The 17,924-nt window shown below is 36.6% G+C and overlaps 1 protein-coding gene across 4 annotated transcripts in view; it reads left to right on the top strand.

Annotated features, from left to right (window-relative positions):
* The window catches only part of LOC149851230 (protein TRANSPARENT TESTA 9-like), a 153,505-nt gene that overhangs the window by 68,445 nt on the left and 67,136 nt on the right, over positions 1 to 17,924 (top strand). For 3 of the 4 annotated variants that reach the window (XM_089999380.1, XM_089999395.1, XM_089999373.1), the window contains exons 13-14: positions 4,302 to 4,412; positions 8,021 to 8,086. In XM_089999380.1, the coding sequence (XP_089855506.1) occupies positions 4,302 to 4,412; positions 8,021 to 8,086 (177 nt within the window). The remainder of the gene's footprint in view (positions 1 to 4,301; positions 4,413 to 8,020; positions 8,087 to 17,924) is intronic. The other variant, XM_089999387.1, reaches the window with a different exon arrangement.

The following is a 17,924-nucleotide window of genomic DNA, read 5'->3' as shown; positions in this document are numbered from 1 at the left end:
TAAAGATATTGCACATGTATGCAATTTACAAGATAAAGTTCGGACAATGACTCAAAAAGATAAAACTATTCGAGAATATTATAATGAGTTGTCCGAACTTTGGGAAGAGTTGGCTCTTCTTGAGCCCAAATGGCATTGTGCCGAAGACATCGAGCTTCGCCAAAAGCAACTCGATATGGAACATTTCTATCAATTTGTGAATGGTCTAAGGCCAGAGTTTGAATCCACCAAATCGGCCCTTTTACATCGTGGAAAAATTCCTTCTATTGTTGATACTATAGAAGAGCTCACTATGGAGGAAAATAGACTTAGAAAAAGTACTCCAAAAGTTGATGATGACTCCGTTTTAGCTGTATCTAGACCGGGGAATCATACTCGTACTTACAAGCTGCCTCATTTTGGAAGGCAAAACAGCGACTTTGATAAAAGAAAAGTTATTTGTCATCATTGTCATGAACCGGGGCACTATAGGCCTCAATGTCCAAAGTTAAAAAGAAGAGAAGAAAAAAGAGTTGCATCTGTTGAATCTGAGTCAAAAGATCAAGATGCACCTGTGTCTATGGCTCAACTGATGGAAATCCTTCAACCTCTTCTCAAAGAGTATCCTCCTCAACCGAAGCCTCAACTGGAGCGGCAGTTGCATCTTTCTCCGGTCCAGGTAACTTTCCTTGGCTTTTAGATTCTGGTGCTTCTTTTCATATGACCCCAAATGTTAATAGTCTATCCGAATGTCTTAAAAATGACTCAAGTGTGTCAAAGGTTTTTACAGCCTTGGCCTCCATTAGAACATGACCTATCTTTCAATTAGATGTCAAAAATGCTTTTCTGAATGAGAATCTCGTTGAAGAAGTATACATGGAAGCCCCACCTGGTATTAGTATCCCTAAGGGTAAAGCTCTTCGTCTAGAAAAAGCTCTTTATGGTCTTAAACAGGCTCCAAAAGCCTGGTATGACCGATTTAGTCATGTTATGCTTGATATTGGTTTTCAACCTTGTTTAACTGACACTGCTTTGTTTGTTAAGAAATCTGATGCATGCATCATTCTTCTTCTTCTCTATGTGGACGATATGATCATCACCGGAGGCGACAAACAAGGAGTTGCGAATATCAAATCTCTTCTTAAAACTCACTTTGAAATGACTGACTTAGGTTTATTAAGATATTTTTTAGGCATTGAAGTTGCTTATTCCCCTCGGGGGTATTTGATATCTCAATCTAAATTTGCTCTTGATATCGTTTTCAGGTCTGGAATTACAGATGATAAGAAAGTAGACACTCCAGAAGTTGTCAATGTTAAAATGAAAATTGATGATGGAGAACTTCTTGATGATCCTACTCCTTATAGACAACTTGTTGGAGCTCTTTCTTATCTTTCCATTACTAGGCCAGATATAACTCATGCGGTTCATACAGTCAGTCAGTTTCAGCATGCTCCCACCTCCGTGCACATGGGAGCGATTTTGCGTATTATTAGATACTTAAAATCCTCTCTTTCACGAGGACTCTTCTTGTCTGCTTCATCTTCATTAAATTTAATTGCATATACTGATGCTGACTGGGGAGGTGATCCCAATAATAGACACTCAACTACTGGTTTTTGTGTGTTCCTAGGTGAAACCTTAATTTCGTGGAGATGCAAGAAGCAGCAGAAAGTCTCTCTTTCCTCCACCGAAGCTGAATACAGAGCCATGACAACCACCACTATGGAGGTTGTTTGGCTCAGACGATTGCTAGCGGATATGGGAGCTAAAGTAACGCAAGCTTCAAAGATGTGCTGTGACAACAAAAGTGCGATCTACATTGCAAGCAACCGGACATTCCATGAGCGCACTAAACACATTGAGATGGACTGTCACTATGTCAGAGAGGAATACTTACATGGAACCATTGATCTGCCATATGTTACATCAGAATATCAATTAGCAGACTTCTTCACCAAGCCTCTCGCTGCTCCCAGATTTCACTTCCTCTTAGACAAACTTTCGCTCATTGTACCGTAAGTTTGAAGGGGAGTGTTAAAATGTAAACTGCAATATATATATATATATATTATTTAATATTATTATATTTTCTTTTATTATTTTCTTTTTCTATTTTTTTATTTTCTTTTTTAGCATCTAGTTCAATAGAAACTAGATATTTTTATCCAGTCAAGTTCCTGTTGGAACTTGACTGTGCAAGTAGCTGTTGGACTGTAGTCCAACAGCTATAATAAATGTTGTTGGACTATAGTCCAACAGCTATAATAATAAATGCTGTTGGACTGTAGTCCAACAGCTATATTAAGAGACGTTGGAATCCAACGTCTCTTTTTGGAGAGCTCAAAATGAGCTCTCCTCTCTCTCCCATTTTTTTGTATATATAGGGGTGAACCCCTTCAATGTAAATAACTATGCTTCTTAAGCATTTTGTTCATGAATAAAGTATTATTTATTTTTCAAGTGTTCTTCCCTTTATACCCTTTCAAGGGTCATGCTTGTAGTGTCTCCAATAGACACTTGTTTGTGAGTTATTTGTGCATTTGTTGAAGACCACCATTTCATTACATCAATGACCCCTATTTATACACCAAAGAGGACCAAGGGGGGTGGTGGTGGTCTCATAGAGCCGTTGGGAGCTCCCCAACGTCTCTATGTCTAGAGACCAAAATACCCTTGGTCAATAGAATAATAAAAGGAAAAATTAAAATAAGAAAAATACAAAATAGTCCTTGGTGGACTGTTCTAATTACATATGACAAAAAAACAAAAATGCCCCTAAGGGTTATAACAAATTACAACCATATGCATACATATTTCAATATATATATATATATATATATATATATATATATATATATATGCATACATTTTATCACTCTCCCTCAAACATACAGTGAGATCACCAAAAGTTTGTTAAGGAGAAAAATAAAACAAAGTTTAAGAATAGTATTGGTGAAGAAATCTGCAAGCTGGTATTCTGATGTGACATTACGACAACTCAATAGTTCATTTCAGATACTCATCACGTATATAATGACAGTCCATCTCAATGTGTTTTGTTCTTTTATGGAAGGTGTGATTGCTTGCAATGTAGATTTCTTTTTTGTTGTCATAACACATCTTCAAAGATTTAGAGATGAAAACTCCCTTGACTTGAAGAAGATTCCTTAGCTATACAAGCTCCATTGTTGTCATAGCTATTGCTCGATATTTTGCTTTAGTTAAAGACAACCAAACCTTCTGTTGTTTCTTGCACCTCCAAGGAATTAAGAAATCTCTTAAGAATACACAAAAACTAGTAGTTGAGATTCTATCATTTGGATCACCACCTCGGTCAGCATCAATGTAAACAGTTAAATCTAATGATGAGGAAGAGGATAAGAAAATCCCTTTTGAGATTGTGTTTTAATATATCGAACAATCCTCATAACTACACCCATGTGTACTGTGGTAGGAGCATGTTGGAATTGACTTACTGCATGGACTGCATGAGCTATATCAGGTCGGGTGATAGGAAAATAGGTGAGAGATCCAATAAATTGGCGATATGGAGTAGAGTCATCGAGTAGTACACCATCTTTAAGTATTAATTTAGCATTTATAATTTTTGGGGTCTCTACCTTCTTTTCATCAGAAATCCCTGATCTAGCACATATGTCGGCTATCAATTTCATATGAGAGAGAATATATCCATTGGGTGAGTAGACAACCTCAGTTCTTAAAAAATATCTAAAAAACCCCAAGTCATACATATCAAAATTTTTCTTTAAAACAAATTTAATTTCAATAACTTCTTTGTCATTTCCTGTGATGATTATGTCATCATCATATAGAAAAAGAATTATAATCTTAGTACCTGTTTTCTTGACAAAGCGAGCAATGTCAGTGTATAACAGGATATAAATCTCAAATTAATCAAAATATTACTAAATTTTTCATACAAAGCCTTAGGGTCATGTTTAAGACCATACAAGGCCTTTTTGAATTTCAAAATTTTACCATTAATATTAACCCTGGAGGGGGGTCCATGTAAACTTCCTCACCAAGTTCTCCATTTAAAAAGATATTTTTAACATCTAGTTCATAGATTGACCATTGTTAAATATAGGCAATGGCAAATAAGGTTCGAACACTAGTCACTCTTGCAAATGGGGCAAAGGTTTCCTCATAATCTATTCCATATTTTTGAGCATATCCTTTGACAATTAATCTTGCTTTATACCTTTCTAATGATATGTCACTTTTGGTTTTGATGTTGTTCTTCCATGAAGTGCATATTTATTATAAAATTCTTATGAAAATCATAATTGAAACCCTAGCAAGCGTTGGTGGGTGAAGCCTCTGGTGAAGACCAGCTATTTTCATCGGGAATTAATTCAGTGAAGGATGTCATCAGCAGTGAACTTGATATGTACCTGCAAAAACTCAAGGTATTTTATGTTGCTATTTTCTGGTGATCTATTTTTTTTGTTAGCTGACTTCGGTCTTTTGAGGACTTTATTATTATTCATATGCATTGAGGACATGTGGTGCTTCTTTCTTTCTTTCTTGGAAATAGATAAATGTGCAGTTTGATGCTTCCGTAATTTAAGTGGAAAGGAACTGAAATCCCATGAATCTTATAAAGATAGTGTCCTTATAGAATGATCAACACTTTGAATCATTTGGTCATCCTTTCATGAAAACCATACTGGAGCTAATTTCACATCCATAACATTTTTTGCTGAAAACCTGGATATGCAAAATACATGAAACCTGTGCTTTATAGCATTCATTGGTATGATTTTGGAAAACATTATTTCAAATGCACTTGAGGTTATGTACATTCTGAATAATCACATATAAGAAGACTGAAAATTTATTCTCATTAAGGGGATGATTTGTAGATTTTGTTATATGATGAAAGAATATGTAAGGAATATCTTCGTAAGGTTTTTTTTACTGGTGTTAGCCATAAAGCATATTTTGAGTGCCTTTTTCATGTAATAATTTTTGGTGATAAATCTTGAGATGTAGATGAAGTCATACTTTTTCTGTGGAGTATTTTGTGTAGCGGTGACCATCTGGCCTGCCCGTCAACGGGCTCGCCTGGTCGGAACAGCCACTGAAAGCCCGACCTGATTATTATCGGGTCGGGCCCAGCCCAACACTAATGGGGTTGGGCTTTCTAGCTGTTGTCCATGACCTGTCCATAGGTCTGGTAAATGAACTGAGCAAATCGTGACTCAGTTCGGTTTGGCATGTCACAAACTCATGTCACAAACTCATTCATGATCGATTTGTATAGCTGGCAAGCGAAGCCATGATCAGCTCGTTTAGCTTAAACGAGTCGAGCCCGAACACAGATGTTCAGCTCCCCTCGGCTCAGCTTGGCTTGGGAGAGCTCGGATAGATAATATATATATATATATATATACATTTTTTTTGTATAATATATATTTTAAGTGTAATATATAAAAAGAAGAAAGCATAAAATATATATACAAAGAAAAGGATGCATACAAAGTTATACACAAAATACGAACTATTAAGTGTAATTATAAAATATATATTTTAAGTGTAATATGTAAAACAAATATTCTGTGTATAAATAACATGGAATGTTTTTACACGATCCAGCTCGTGTTCAGTTCGTCTCATTCAGGGATGAGCCAAGCTCGAGCTCTGCTCGGCTTAACACGAGCATGAGCCGAGTCACATGCTTAGTCCACTGGTAAATGAGCTGATCCCAAACATGCCCTGTTGTTGAAGCTTCCCTTGAAGATTGGGAACAGAAGTAATTGCAGATTCAAGTAACCTTAGCTTCTAAATGAAATGGTAAATGAAATTACTTGAATGTTCTCATGCTTTGCATGAAACATTGTCTATTCAATAAAAGCACCAAGCGGCTAAAATTTCACCAGGACATAGAATTTGGTTCGCAAAGTGCATTACTTGTAAAGCCTACACCTGTGGATTGAATTTTCTTCACCACTTATCCACCTTTCCCACCCAAGCAGCGATCTTGTGAGGAAAAAACACAACGAAATAGTAAGATCCGATGATACTTTGGTACTTTACCCAACAGAGCCTGCTCCGTACTAGAAAGAGTTATGGACATGCTTAACTAGATCACTCTCAGAGGGATGCAAAAGAGACCATTCATTTACTAGGATTACACCCAAATAAAGACCCACTAGAAGAGATATATTTAATATTTAAACATGTATCTGAATTGACCTTTAAATACGAGGAGTTGGAAGCTAAACCATTCAAACTGTTTTATTATAAAGATCTAAAGAGTCCCTGGAGTAAATGGGGCAGCTATCCCCAGACATAGCATCATAAAGATTCTAGTGGGGGTGGGGGGGGGGGGGGGAGGGGGGGGGATAAACAGCAGTATTAACTATCTTGATAACCACCATTCCCATAATGTTTAAGAGGAACTGAAAAAGTAATAGCTCCCCAGTGAAGCACACATTGTGCTTCAAGATGGCCTTCCCTTGGTCAAGTTGAATGGTTTATGACTAGGGGAAAAAAGATGACGGCAGTATCATCATCCTGGCCTAGCAACAATGCCATTCATTAAAGCATGCATCCCATTCTATTCTATTCAATAATAGTCACAATATCATCCTGAAAAGTATGTTTGATATATGGGCTTCTATCGGCCAACTACCATAATCTTTAAGGATCTTCAGAAAGATCCGGATGATATCCGTCTGACCCTTGGACTGTTGGAGGAGATTCCAAAGCCACAAGAGAACCATTTGAGGGAAAAAATGCTCCTAAATTTGCAGATTGGATGAATTTGAGGGTGCAATGCTAGGCAGGCCTGAGAGAGAGAGAGAGAGAGAGACTCTTCTGATGTGATATGTCATGTTACATCATGTCTATTGAAGCCAGCTAGATTATTTACTTCTTGAGCCCCTCACATTTTCCTCTTTTTTATAATTTGAAATGATGTAAACTTTACATTGATAGAGGTGCTTTAGGGTTTTGTTTCAAAACTTTTTACTTTCTTTTGTTCTTAATGTCGATAATAAGGGCACGACTCGGGACAGGACCCAAGCTTGAGCCCGACCCGACTTTTTTTTGGCAGGGACCTCATTTTGAGGCCCGAGCCTGACCCAAATTGGACCGGGCACCCAAGAGCCCATTGGGTTCCCGGCCCGATGGCCGCCCCTAATTTTGTGTCTTCTTCCTTTCAATTCTTAAATTTATAGGGGGCTGATGGTAGAAATAGATTGAATTGTTTTGGATAAACTTATGGTACCATATGCAACACTTAATGTGCATGGAAAAACACTGGAAAACATGATTTTACATTAAAAAGTGAAAAACTGGAGCATGGAAATTACATCTTACAAGCACAAATAGCCCTTCCCTTTTCCCACCAATTGAAATCAAACTTAGAATGTATAATTTAGAACAAAAAATTAGTTCAAAGAAGGAAAGATTCATCCTAAGGTCAGGGCAAATTGGTTGTGCATGGTATTGATTTTGACTGTGTCCACTTGTGCAATAAAGTGTCCTTTGTCCATGTCCACATCCGACAGTGTCAATACAAGCTACGTGGGCAGATGGGTGTGTCCTTGTATTGTTGATACCTAGGCTAAGCCCCATTTGGGGTTTTCAAATCCTACCAAGACAAAAAAAATTCCAGAAAACAGTCAGGCTTGATAAACCTACAAAATCCAATTTGGTCGCTTTACATGTAAGTTTATATCCAGTGAGGCTCGGGAAGTTAATAGGATCAAAATTTGCTCCTTCCTATCTGAGTCAATATGAAGAAAAATTTGCTTGTGCTACATACATCTAGGTTGAATTCGGTTTTCCAATATACCAATTCGAAACCCTTCAGATTCCAACTAAATAAGTGTACACTTGTTTTCAACAAAATGTAAATAGTGAAAAAATAAGTAGATATAATAAGATTGATTGATATGATTGACACACCTAGTCTAATAATCTTAGATTGTTTCGCAGCTTGCTTCATCTGCTCATTTATTCTATTTGAATTGATCACAAATAAGCTCTCTTTGTGTTATTTTTATAGGATGAATATGGTTTATCATGTTCAACTGTTGACCCTGGAACAAGTTCTCAAAAGCTTCGGTATCAGGTTTGTTTTTGTATGTCTGATTAAATTTTCTCATGGATGAGTGCTGCACATTTCATGTGTGAAAAAAAATGTAATATACTTGTATAATGAGCTAAAGAGACTAGTAGAAATATGCTCTAGATTATTTATTACTAGTAATAACTTGTAACCTGTTTAGTATAACATGGTCACTTACCGATATATTTGGTTTCTGCTTGTCATAAGTTTCTTTTCAGTAAATTGTGTAGTGCTTTCAAGCATATTCTCCATCTTTATGATCATATGTTCACTTCATGCTTTTTTATTCATGTATATGTTGGCATGATAGACAGATGCATAAACTATAAGATGGCTATAAATGTAAAAATGTTCAGACATTTGTCATGATCAAAAACAAAAAAATGTTTCACGTGTCCATTTGCTTAATGTATTGTCTGTAATGAAGCCTTAAAGCAAACACAAATATAAGCCAATAAGGACTAATCACAAGCCACTAATGGGCTCACACACACAAGAATCACTCAAGAGGCGCAGAATATTAAAAATAATGTTACACTTAGCCAAAGCTTAGCTTGAAATGGGACAAGAAGTCCCCATTTATAGAGGTAATACAACTCAGTTTGGGGGCCCAAGTATAGCAGTTGGGTGCTCCCAATGGCTAGAAATATATGGTCAAATGTGTAACGAAATATGCGGAAGCACAAAACACAAGCTACTAAGAGCTTACAAGATCACAATCATACAAGTGCACAAGCACAAGTCCGTTATGGAACAATACGAAAGCCTATTAAGGCAACAATAATAAGAACAAAATATAAAAAATATAATCCTTTTATTGATCAAATGCTTAACACAAGCATTAAAGAAACAAGAGGGGTTCTACCCCTATTTATACACAAAACCCCCTTTAAAGGGGAGACCGTTGGGAGCTCCAAAGAGCTGTCGGGAACTCCCAACGGTCACACATATGACCATTGGGCAGCCACCTCACAGCTCTTTGGTCAATTACTAAAGAGCCCTTGGTCATTTGGTCAAGGACAAAAAGAAGAAAAAAAGGCTACAAGTGTTAAAATGTACCTCTTTTATATATATATATATATATATATATATATATATATATATATATATATATATTACATCAATACCCGATAGGCGTATTTTTGTAATTTCACATAGTTGTTTTAGAAAACAACTATTTTCGGTTTTTGTTAAAATGTATTTTTCTTTTTTTATTTTTTACATTTATTTTTTGTAATTTTTAAGGACCAAAAGGGGCTCCAACCATAGAGTCGTTGGAGCCCCCAACGGTCACAAATGTGACCGTTGGGGGCTCCCAACGACTCCATGGGAGCCCCCTTTTGGGCTCTCCTTTTGAGGCCTTTGGCCTTCCTTTCTCTCCTCTCCCTCTTGTATAAATAGGGGTGAACCCCTTGTATATTTTTCATTCTTGAGAGCTCTCTCTCTTTTCAATAAGAGGCTTTTTATATTGTTGCCTTCTTAAAGGCTTGTGCTTGTATTGTCCCTTAGTGGACTTGTGATATTGTCTCTTTTATTCATTGTTGTAAGTGCTCATAAGCATTCTTTATATTTCTGCAATATCTCATTACATGGTATCAGAGCCACTCGATTCTTGAAGGAAAGGTGTGGTTCGTGTATTTCATATTTGGTGGATCTCTTCTCACTTCTTGGCAACATCATGGAGGCAAAGATTGACCTATCCTTCAAGCTCAATGAAAAGAATTATATGATGTGGGCATCGACAATGAAAAATAATCTCAAAGGAAAGAAACTTTGGGGTTTTGTCATGGGTACCGTTTCGGAACCTAAGCTTATGCTCACGAAGAACGAAGGAGGTCAAGAAAAGGCTCTTGAAGGAGATGCTCGCCTCAAGGCCATTGAAAATCATCAAAAAGAAGTGGAAGATTGGGAAAGCAATCACGCAAAAATCCTTGCGTGGTTTATGAACAATGTTGAGCTTAAGGTATGTGCTAATATAGCTAAATTTCGTAGAGCCGATGAGACTTGGTCCTTTATGAAGGGTATGTATACCCAAAAGGATCTTGCAAGAGCATATTTCTTGCAAGAAAAGATTAAAACCACCAAACAAGGTGATTCTAGCATTCAAGACTATTATAGTGCCCTAAACCCACTATGGGATGAATTGGCTCTTTTGGAGCCAAAATGGGTTTCTATGGAAGATATTGATTTAAGACAAAAACAAATGGAACAAGAACGATTGTTTCAATTTCTTTTTGGGCTACGTCCCGAATTTTAGCAAGTGAGATCCTCACTTCTCCATAGATCTATTTTTCCTCCTATTGAGGATGCTATTGCCGAAATCACTCAAGAAGAGACAAGGCTTGGCATGAGTAAACATGTTGATGAAGTACTTGCCGTATCAAAACCGGGTAACAATGTAAGAACCTATAAACCTCCTCATTTTGGGAAACAAGGAAACTACAATGGAGGAAGAAAAATGATTGTTTGTCATCATTGCTATGAGCCGGGTCACATTAAACCCGCTTGCCTAAAGCTTAATGGAACTTTCAAGCCTAAGGTGGCCTCTCTTGAAGAAACTACCACCAAAGAAGATGAAGGCAAGAACAATGACTTCAAGGAAACTCTTGGACAAATATCTATGGCTCTCCAACAAATTCTAAAAGTTTCTTCCTCCACATCGGGTGCGGCTATTGCTTCTACATCATCACCCGTTACGTATTCTTGGATCCTTGACTCCGGAGCCTCTTTTCATATGACCCCCCATGAAAATGCACTTATTGATGTTTGCACCAATTCAAAGGACTCTTGTGTCTCTACGGCTGATGAAACCTTTTTAAAAATTTCAAGTATTGGCTCTTTTAAAGATTCTCAAAATTTTTGTGTTCCAAAAGTAAGAGTTGTTCCCAAACTAAATTTAAACCTTTTTTCGGTCTCTCAAATTGCCGACCATGGATGTGAAATATCTTTCTCAACTAATGGTTGCTTTGTGCAGGATCTCCGGTCCGGGAAGTGGATTGGGCAAGGCCATAGAAAGGGAGACCTCTATTATATGGACCATCTCGATCTCGCTACAAATTATTTTTGTTCTTATGTCCAAGAAAAAAACATGAAAACTTGGCATAAAAGACTTGGTCATCCAAGTTATTCCAAAATGTATCTCTTTCCTTTTGAAAACAAATTTTGTAAGGAAAAATAAATTAATTGCAAAGATTGCATTTTTGGAAAAATGAAGTCTATTCCATTTCCAACTAAAACTTTTCTTTCATCAAGACCTTTTGAATTGGTGCATTCGGATGTTTGGGGGCCTTCTTCGGTTATGTCTAAAGGGGGCTATTCGTATTATGTTACTTTTATTGATGACTTTACTCGGTATGTTTGGATTTATTTTCTTAGTCATAAATCAGAAGTATTTACCTTCTTTAAAGATTTTCATAAAAAAATTCAAAATCAATTCCAAAATAACATATCTATTTTAAGATCCGATTTCGGTGGCGAATATTTATCTCACGAATTTCAAAACTATTTAACCCAAAATGAAATTTGCCATCAAAAGTCATGTCCTAGGACTCCTCAACAAAATGGCCTAGCAGAAAGGAAACATAGGTACATTATAGAAACTGCTAGAACATTACTTGTTTCTAGGAATATTCGAAAGAAGTTTTGGGCCGAAGCCGTTCTAACCGCAACTTATCTAATCAATAGAATGCCCTCTTCTAAATTAAAAAATGCTTCTCCCTATAAAAAGCTCTTTATACTTTCACCCGATTTCAATCGTCTTTGTATTTTTTGTTGCAAATGTTTTGTCCTATTACATAAAAGGGATAAGTTGTCTCCAAAAGCAATTGAATGTGTTTTTCTAGGATATGGTGAAAATAAAAAAGGGTATAGATGTTATGATTTTAAGAATGATAAACTATATGTTTCAAAAGATGTAACATTTCTAGAAGAAGAGACCGGTTTTGATAAAATAGAAGAAACAAATGAAATTGATTACATATTTTTATATGACCTTATTGATGACATACAAGAAGATTTTCTTGAAAACATAGAAGATACACGTGAGGCATCCCATCTTGATATAATACCCTCAAATGATAGTGATACAAATATGAATGTTTACTCAAGAAGAAATCAAGAAAATCCTATTAGTGCCCTCGAAAAATACTCTCAAATTTCTGAATCTACTAAGGAACCACAAGTTAGACATTCTTCTAGAATATCAATTCCCCCAAATAGGTTTGTATCCTATGATTCCTTAACACCCAACTATCGGGCATGTTTAATAACCCTACATTCTTATTTTGAACCCGCTCACTATAATCAAGCTAAATCTATACCACATTGGGTTGAAGCAATGCAAGTTGAACTAAATGCATTAAAAAAGGCTAATACTTGGGAAATAGTTAATTTACCCTCACACAAAAAACCTATTGGGTGTCGCTGGGTCTTCAAAGTTAAAACTAAAAGCGATGGCTCTTTGGAACGATATAAAGCTAGATTAGTCGCTAAGGGATACTCCAAAAAATATGGCATTGATTATGAAGAAACATTCGCTCCCGTAGCTCGAATGACCAGTGTCAGGACCTTAATAGCTGTCGCATCAACCAAAAAATGGCCTATTTACCAACTTGACGTAAAAAATGCCTTTTTAAATGAAAGTTTAAGTAAAGAAGTTTACATGGATCCGCCACCCGAAATTAATATTAAGCAAGGTCAAACACTTCGGCTTTTGAAGGCATTGTATGGCCTTAAACAAGCTCCTAAGGCTTGGTATGATCGTTTTCAGTTATATCATGATAAAATTAGGATTTCACTCTTATTATACTGACACTGCTATTTTTGTTAAAAATGCAGGTACTAGTATCGTAATATTGTTACTTTATGTTGATGATATGATTATCACTGGGAATGATCAAAATAGTATTATTGATGTTAAAAATATGTTAAAAAATAATTTTGATATGTCTGATTTAGGTTTTCTTAGATATTTTCTTGGAATTGAAGTTGCATACTCTTCTCGAGGATATATTTTGTCACAGATGAAGCTTGTTGCAGATATCTGTTCTAAGTCTGGGATTTCTGATGACAAGAAAGTGGAGACTCCCGAGGTTATTAATGCCAAATTACGGTTGGAGGATGGGGTTCTTCTGGAAGACCCCACATCCTACAGACAACTCATTGGGTCTCTTACCAATTTAACCATCACCAGACCAGATATCGCCCATGCGATTCATTCAGTTAGCCAATTTCAGCATGCTCCTACAACTGTCCATATGAGTGCTGTTCTCCGGATCATCCGCTACATTTAGAGTACCATCAATAAAGGGCTATTTCTATCCTCCTCTTCTTCCTTGAATCTTCTTGCTTATACTGATGCATATTGGGGAGGTAATCCCAATGATCGAGTCTCAACTACTGGTTTTTGTGTCTTTTTAGGGGACTCTTTGATTGCCTGGCGATGCAAGAAGCAGCAAAAAGTTTCACTATCATCCACTGAAGCTGAGTATCGGGCTATGGCAACTACGACAATGGAACTTGTATGGCTTCGCAGTCTGCTTAAAGACATGGGGGTTGATATTACCGAAGCTTCAAAATTATGTTGCGACAACAAGAGTGCCATCTATATTGCGAGCAATCATACCTTCCATGAGCGTACAAAACATATCGAAATGGATTGCCACTATGTTCGTGACGAATTCTTACGAGGAACAATTGCTCTACCGTATGTTACTTCAGAATATCAGTTGACAGACTTCTTTACTAAAGCTCTTCTGGCTCCTCGCTTCATGTTTCTTCTTAGCAAACTTTCCGTCATTTCCCCGTAAAGTTTGAGGGGGGGTGTTAAAATGTACCTCTTATATATATATATATATATATATATATATATATATATATATTACATCAAGACCCGATAGGGGTATTTTTGTAATTTCACATAGTTGTTTTAGAAAACAACTATTTTCGGTTTTTGTTAAAATGTATTTTTCTTTTTTATTTTTTACATTTATTTTTTGTAATTTTTAAGGACCAAAAGGGGCTCCAACCATAGAGTCGTTGGAGCCCCCAAAGGTCACAAATGTGACCGTTGGGGGCTTTCAACGACTCCATGGGAGCCCCCTTTTGGGCTGTCCTTTTGAGGCCTTTGGCCTTTCTTTCTCTCCTCACCCTCTTGTATAAATAGGGTTGAACCCCTTGTATATTTTTCATTCTTGAGAGCTCTCTCTCTTTTCAATAAGAGGCTTTTTATATTGTTGCCTTCTTAAAGGCTTGTGCTTGTATTGTCCCTTAGTGGACTTGTGATATTGTCTCTTTTATTCATTGTTGTAAGTGCTCATAAGCATTCTTTGTATTTCCGCAATATCTCATTACAACAAGCAATCCCTAATGGATATTTTATTACAAGGGGAAATAACAAAAATACCCCTGACTCAAACATATCATTTATAATATATATATATATATATAATATTATTTTAACACCCCCCTCAAACTTATGGTGTAAACACCGAAAGTTTGTTAAGAAGGAACAAAAAACGTGGAGCAACATAAGCTTTAGTAAAGAAGTCCGCAAGCTGGAATTCAGAAGTGATAAAAGGCAACTCAATAGTTCCTCTTAAGAATTCATCACGAACATAATGATAGTCCATCTCGATGTGCTTGATATGCAAATGAAAGACATGGTTGTTGGCAATGTAAATTTCACTTTTATTATCGTAACACATCTTTAAAGGTTTGGAGATGTCGATACCCATATCTCTGAGAAGATTTCTTAACCATATAAGTTCTATAGTTGTATTTGCCATATTTCTGTATTCGACTTCAATAGAAGATAATGAGACCTATTGTTTCTTGCATCTCCAGGCAATAAGAGAATCTCCTAGAAAAATGCAAAAAACATTAGTTGAGATTCTATCATTAGAAATATATCTGATGATTCTTAGTACAACACTCATGTACACAGTTGTTGGAGCATGTTGAAAGTGACTAGCAGAGTGAACTACATTTGCTATATCTGGTTTGGTGATAGACAAATAAGTTAGAGACCCAATTAGCTGTCTGTAAGGTGTGGGATTTTAAAAAAGGTTCTCATATTCAAGTCTTAATTTAACATTCATCACTTTAGGAGTTTTCACTTTCTTATCATCTGAAATACCAAATTTAGTACATATATCTGCAATAAGTTTTATTTGAGAAAGTATGTACCCTTTAGGGAATATGCAACTTCAATTTCTAAAAAATATCTCAAGAATCCTAGGTCAGAAATATCAAAATTATCTTTTAAAACATTTTTAACATTACTAATTCCTTGTTTGTCATTTCTTGTTATTATCATATCATCTATCTACATAGAGTAGAAGGATAACTATACCAGTACCTGTGGTTTTACAAGTGTCAGTATAACATGAATGAAAACCAAAATTAATCATAACATTACTGAATCTATCATATAAGGCCTTAGGAGCCCGTTTAAGACCATACAAGGCTTTTAAAAGTTTAAGAATTTTGTTTTTCAATATCAAATCCTGACAGAGGATCCATATAAACTTTTTCATTTAGTTCTCTATTAAGAAATGTATTTTTAACATCTAATTAATATATAAACCATTTTTTTGTTAGTGCAACAACTATTGGGGTTCTAACACTAGTCATTGTAGCTACGGGTGCAAAGGTTTCCTCGTAGTTAATTCCATATTCTTGGGAGTATCCTTTAACTACTAACCTAGCTTTATAGCTTTCTAGAGTTCCATCCAGAGTTACCAGTCGAGGAAGCGGGAGCGAGAAGCGATACGGGAAGCGAGGCAGTTTCAAAAATTTAGGAAGTGGGGAAGCGTGGGACCACTTAGAAGAAAATTATGAACCATCTCGGAAGTGACCTAGGAAGCGAACCGGAAGCGAGGGGGAATCGTCGGGGAAGCGCGCTTCCCATAAATGGGAAGCACACTTCCCATAAATGGGAAGCACACTTCCCATAAATGGGAAGCACACTTCCCAAAAAAGGGAGACACTTCCCCATGCGTTTCGGAAGCGCGACGTTTCGCACTTCCGAAGCGCGTATCGGGGAAGCGCGCTTCCCCTTACTCCTAGGCGCTTCCGGTAACTCTGTTTCCATCACTCTTGGTTTTAACCTTAAAGACCCATCTACATCCAATGGGTTTCTTGTTTAAAGGTAACATAACTACTTCCCAAGTTTTTTCTTTCCTAACGGTATCTAGTTCTATGTTCATAGCTTCAATCCAACGAGGAACATTTTCAGCTTCATTGTAATGTGAAGGCTCATGGAATGAATGTAATGCTATTAGGCAAGTCCTATAATTAAGAGATAATGACTCATAAGAGATAAACCTATTTGGTGGAATAAATTCTCTACTTCTAAGAAGAGTTTCTTCTATAGGCTCACTATAACAACAAACAACAACAATAACGCCTTCATCCCAAAACAATTGGGGTCAGCGATATGAACAAAAAAAGAAAATCATTCTGGGTCTTCCTCATGAATCCTTTTCCTCCAATCATTTCTATCCAATGCCATGTCCTCGGTGAGGTTCAAAGCATTCATAGCCTTTCCTATCATCTCCATCCAAGTCTTCTTAGGCCTGCCCCGACCTCTTTTAACTAATATATTTTCCCATTTCTCCATCCTTCTAACTGGAGCATCATTAGGCCTTCGCCGAATATGTCCAAACCATCGTAAACGATTCTCTCTCATCTTATTTTCAATAGATGCAACGCCTACCTTCTTATGTATCTCCTCGTTTCGAATCTTATCTTTTAGTGTATTTCCACACATCCATCTAAGCATACACATCTCAGCTACACTCATTTTTTGAATATAATGTCTCTTGGCAGCTCAACATTCCGTACCATATACTAAAGCAGGCCTAATAGTGGTCCTATAAAACTTTTCCTTCAACCACAATGACATTCTACGATCGCACAACACTCCAGTTGCACTTTTCCATTTCATCCACCCAACCTTTATTCTATGATTTATATCTCCATCAATTTCTCCATACTTTTAAATGATAGATCCCAAATATTTGAAAGTCATCCACCGATATTTCTTGCTCACCAAGCTTCACTACACTCCCATCACTACTTCGTTGCTTACTAAACCAACATTCCATATATTCTGTCTTACTCTTACTCAACTTAAAACCTCTTGCTTCCGATGTCTGTCTCCATAATTCTAACTTAGCATTAACTCGAGCTCTAGACTCATCAATCAAAACAATATCATCAGCAAATGACATACACCACGATACATTTTCTTGAATTGATCTCGTAAGCTCCTCCATCACTATAGCAAATAGGAAAGGGCTTACTGCAGATCCTTGATGTAACCCAACCGTTATAGGAAAATTGGTTGTCACCCCTCCACAAGTGCGGACATTGGTTACTACTCCTTCATACATATCTTTAATTATACTAATGTACTTGAGAGAAATACCTTTCTTCATAATTGTCCACCAGAGAACATCCCTAGGTACTCTTTCGTATGCCTTCTCCAAATCAATAAAAACCATATGCAAATCTTTGTTCCTCTCTCTGTATCTCTCAATAAGTTGTCTAAGAAGATGTATAGCTTCCATAGTTGATCTTCCCGGCATAAAACCAAATTGATTCTCCGATATCATGACAACCTTCCTCAACCTATACTCAATCACCCTCTCTCAAAGTTTCATAGTATGACTCATGAGTTTTATACCTCGATAGTTTGTGCAATCTTGTATATCACCCTTTATTCTTATATAGAGGCACCAAAGTACTCTTCCTCCACTCATTAGGCATCTTATTTGTCCCCCAAATCTTGTTAAAATGATTTGTCAACCATTTTAAACCTTTCTCACCCAAGCATTTC

The sequence above is a fragment of the Nuphar pumila genome, chromosome 1 (genome assembly GCF_984573655.1).
Source record: "Nuphar pumila chromosome 1, dmNupPumi1.hap1.1, whole genome shotgun sequence".
Classification (NCBI taxonomy): Eukaryota; Viridiplantae; Streptophyta; class Magnoliopsida; order Nymphaeales; family Nymphaeaceae; genus Nuphar; species Nuphar pumila.
This window is presented reverse-complemented; position numbering and strand designations above follow the sequence as displayed.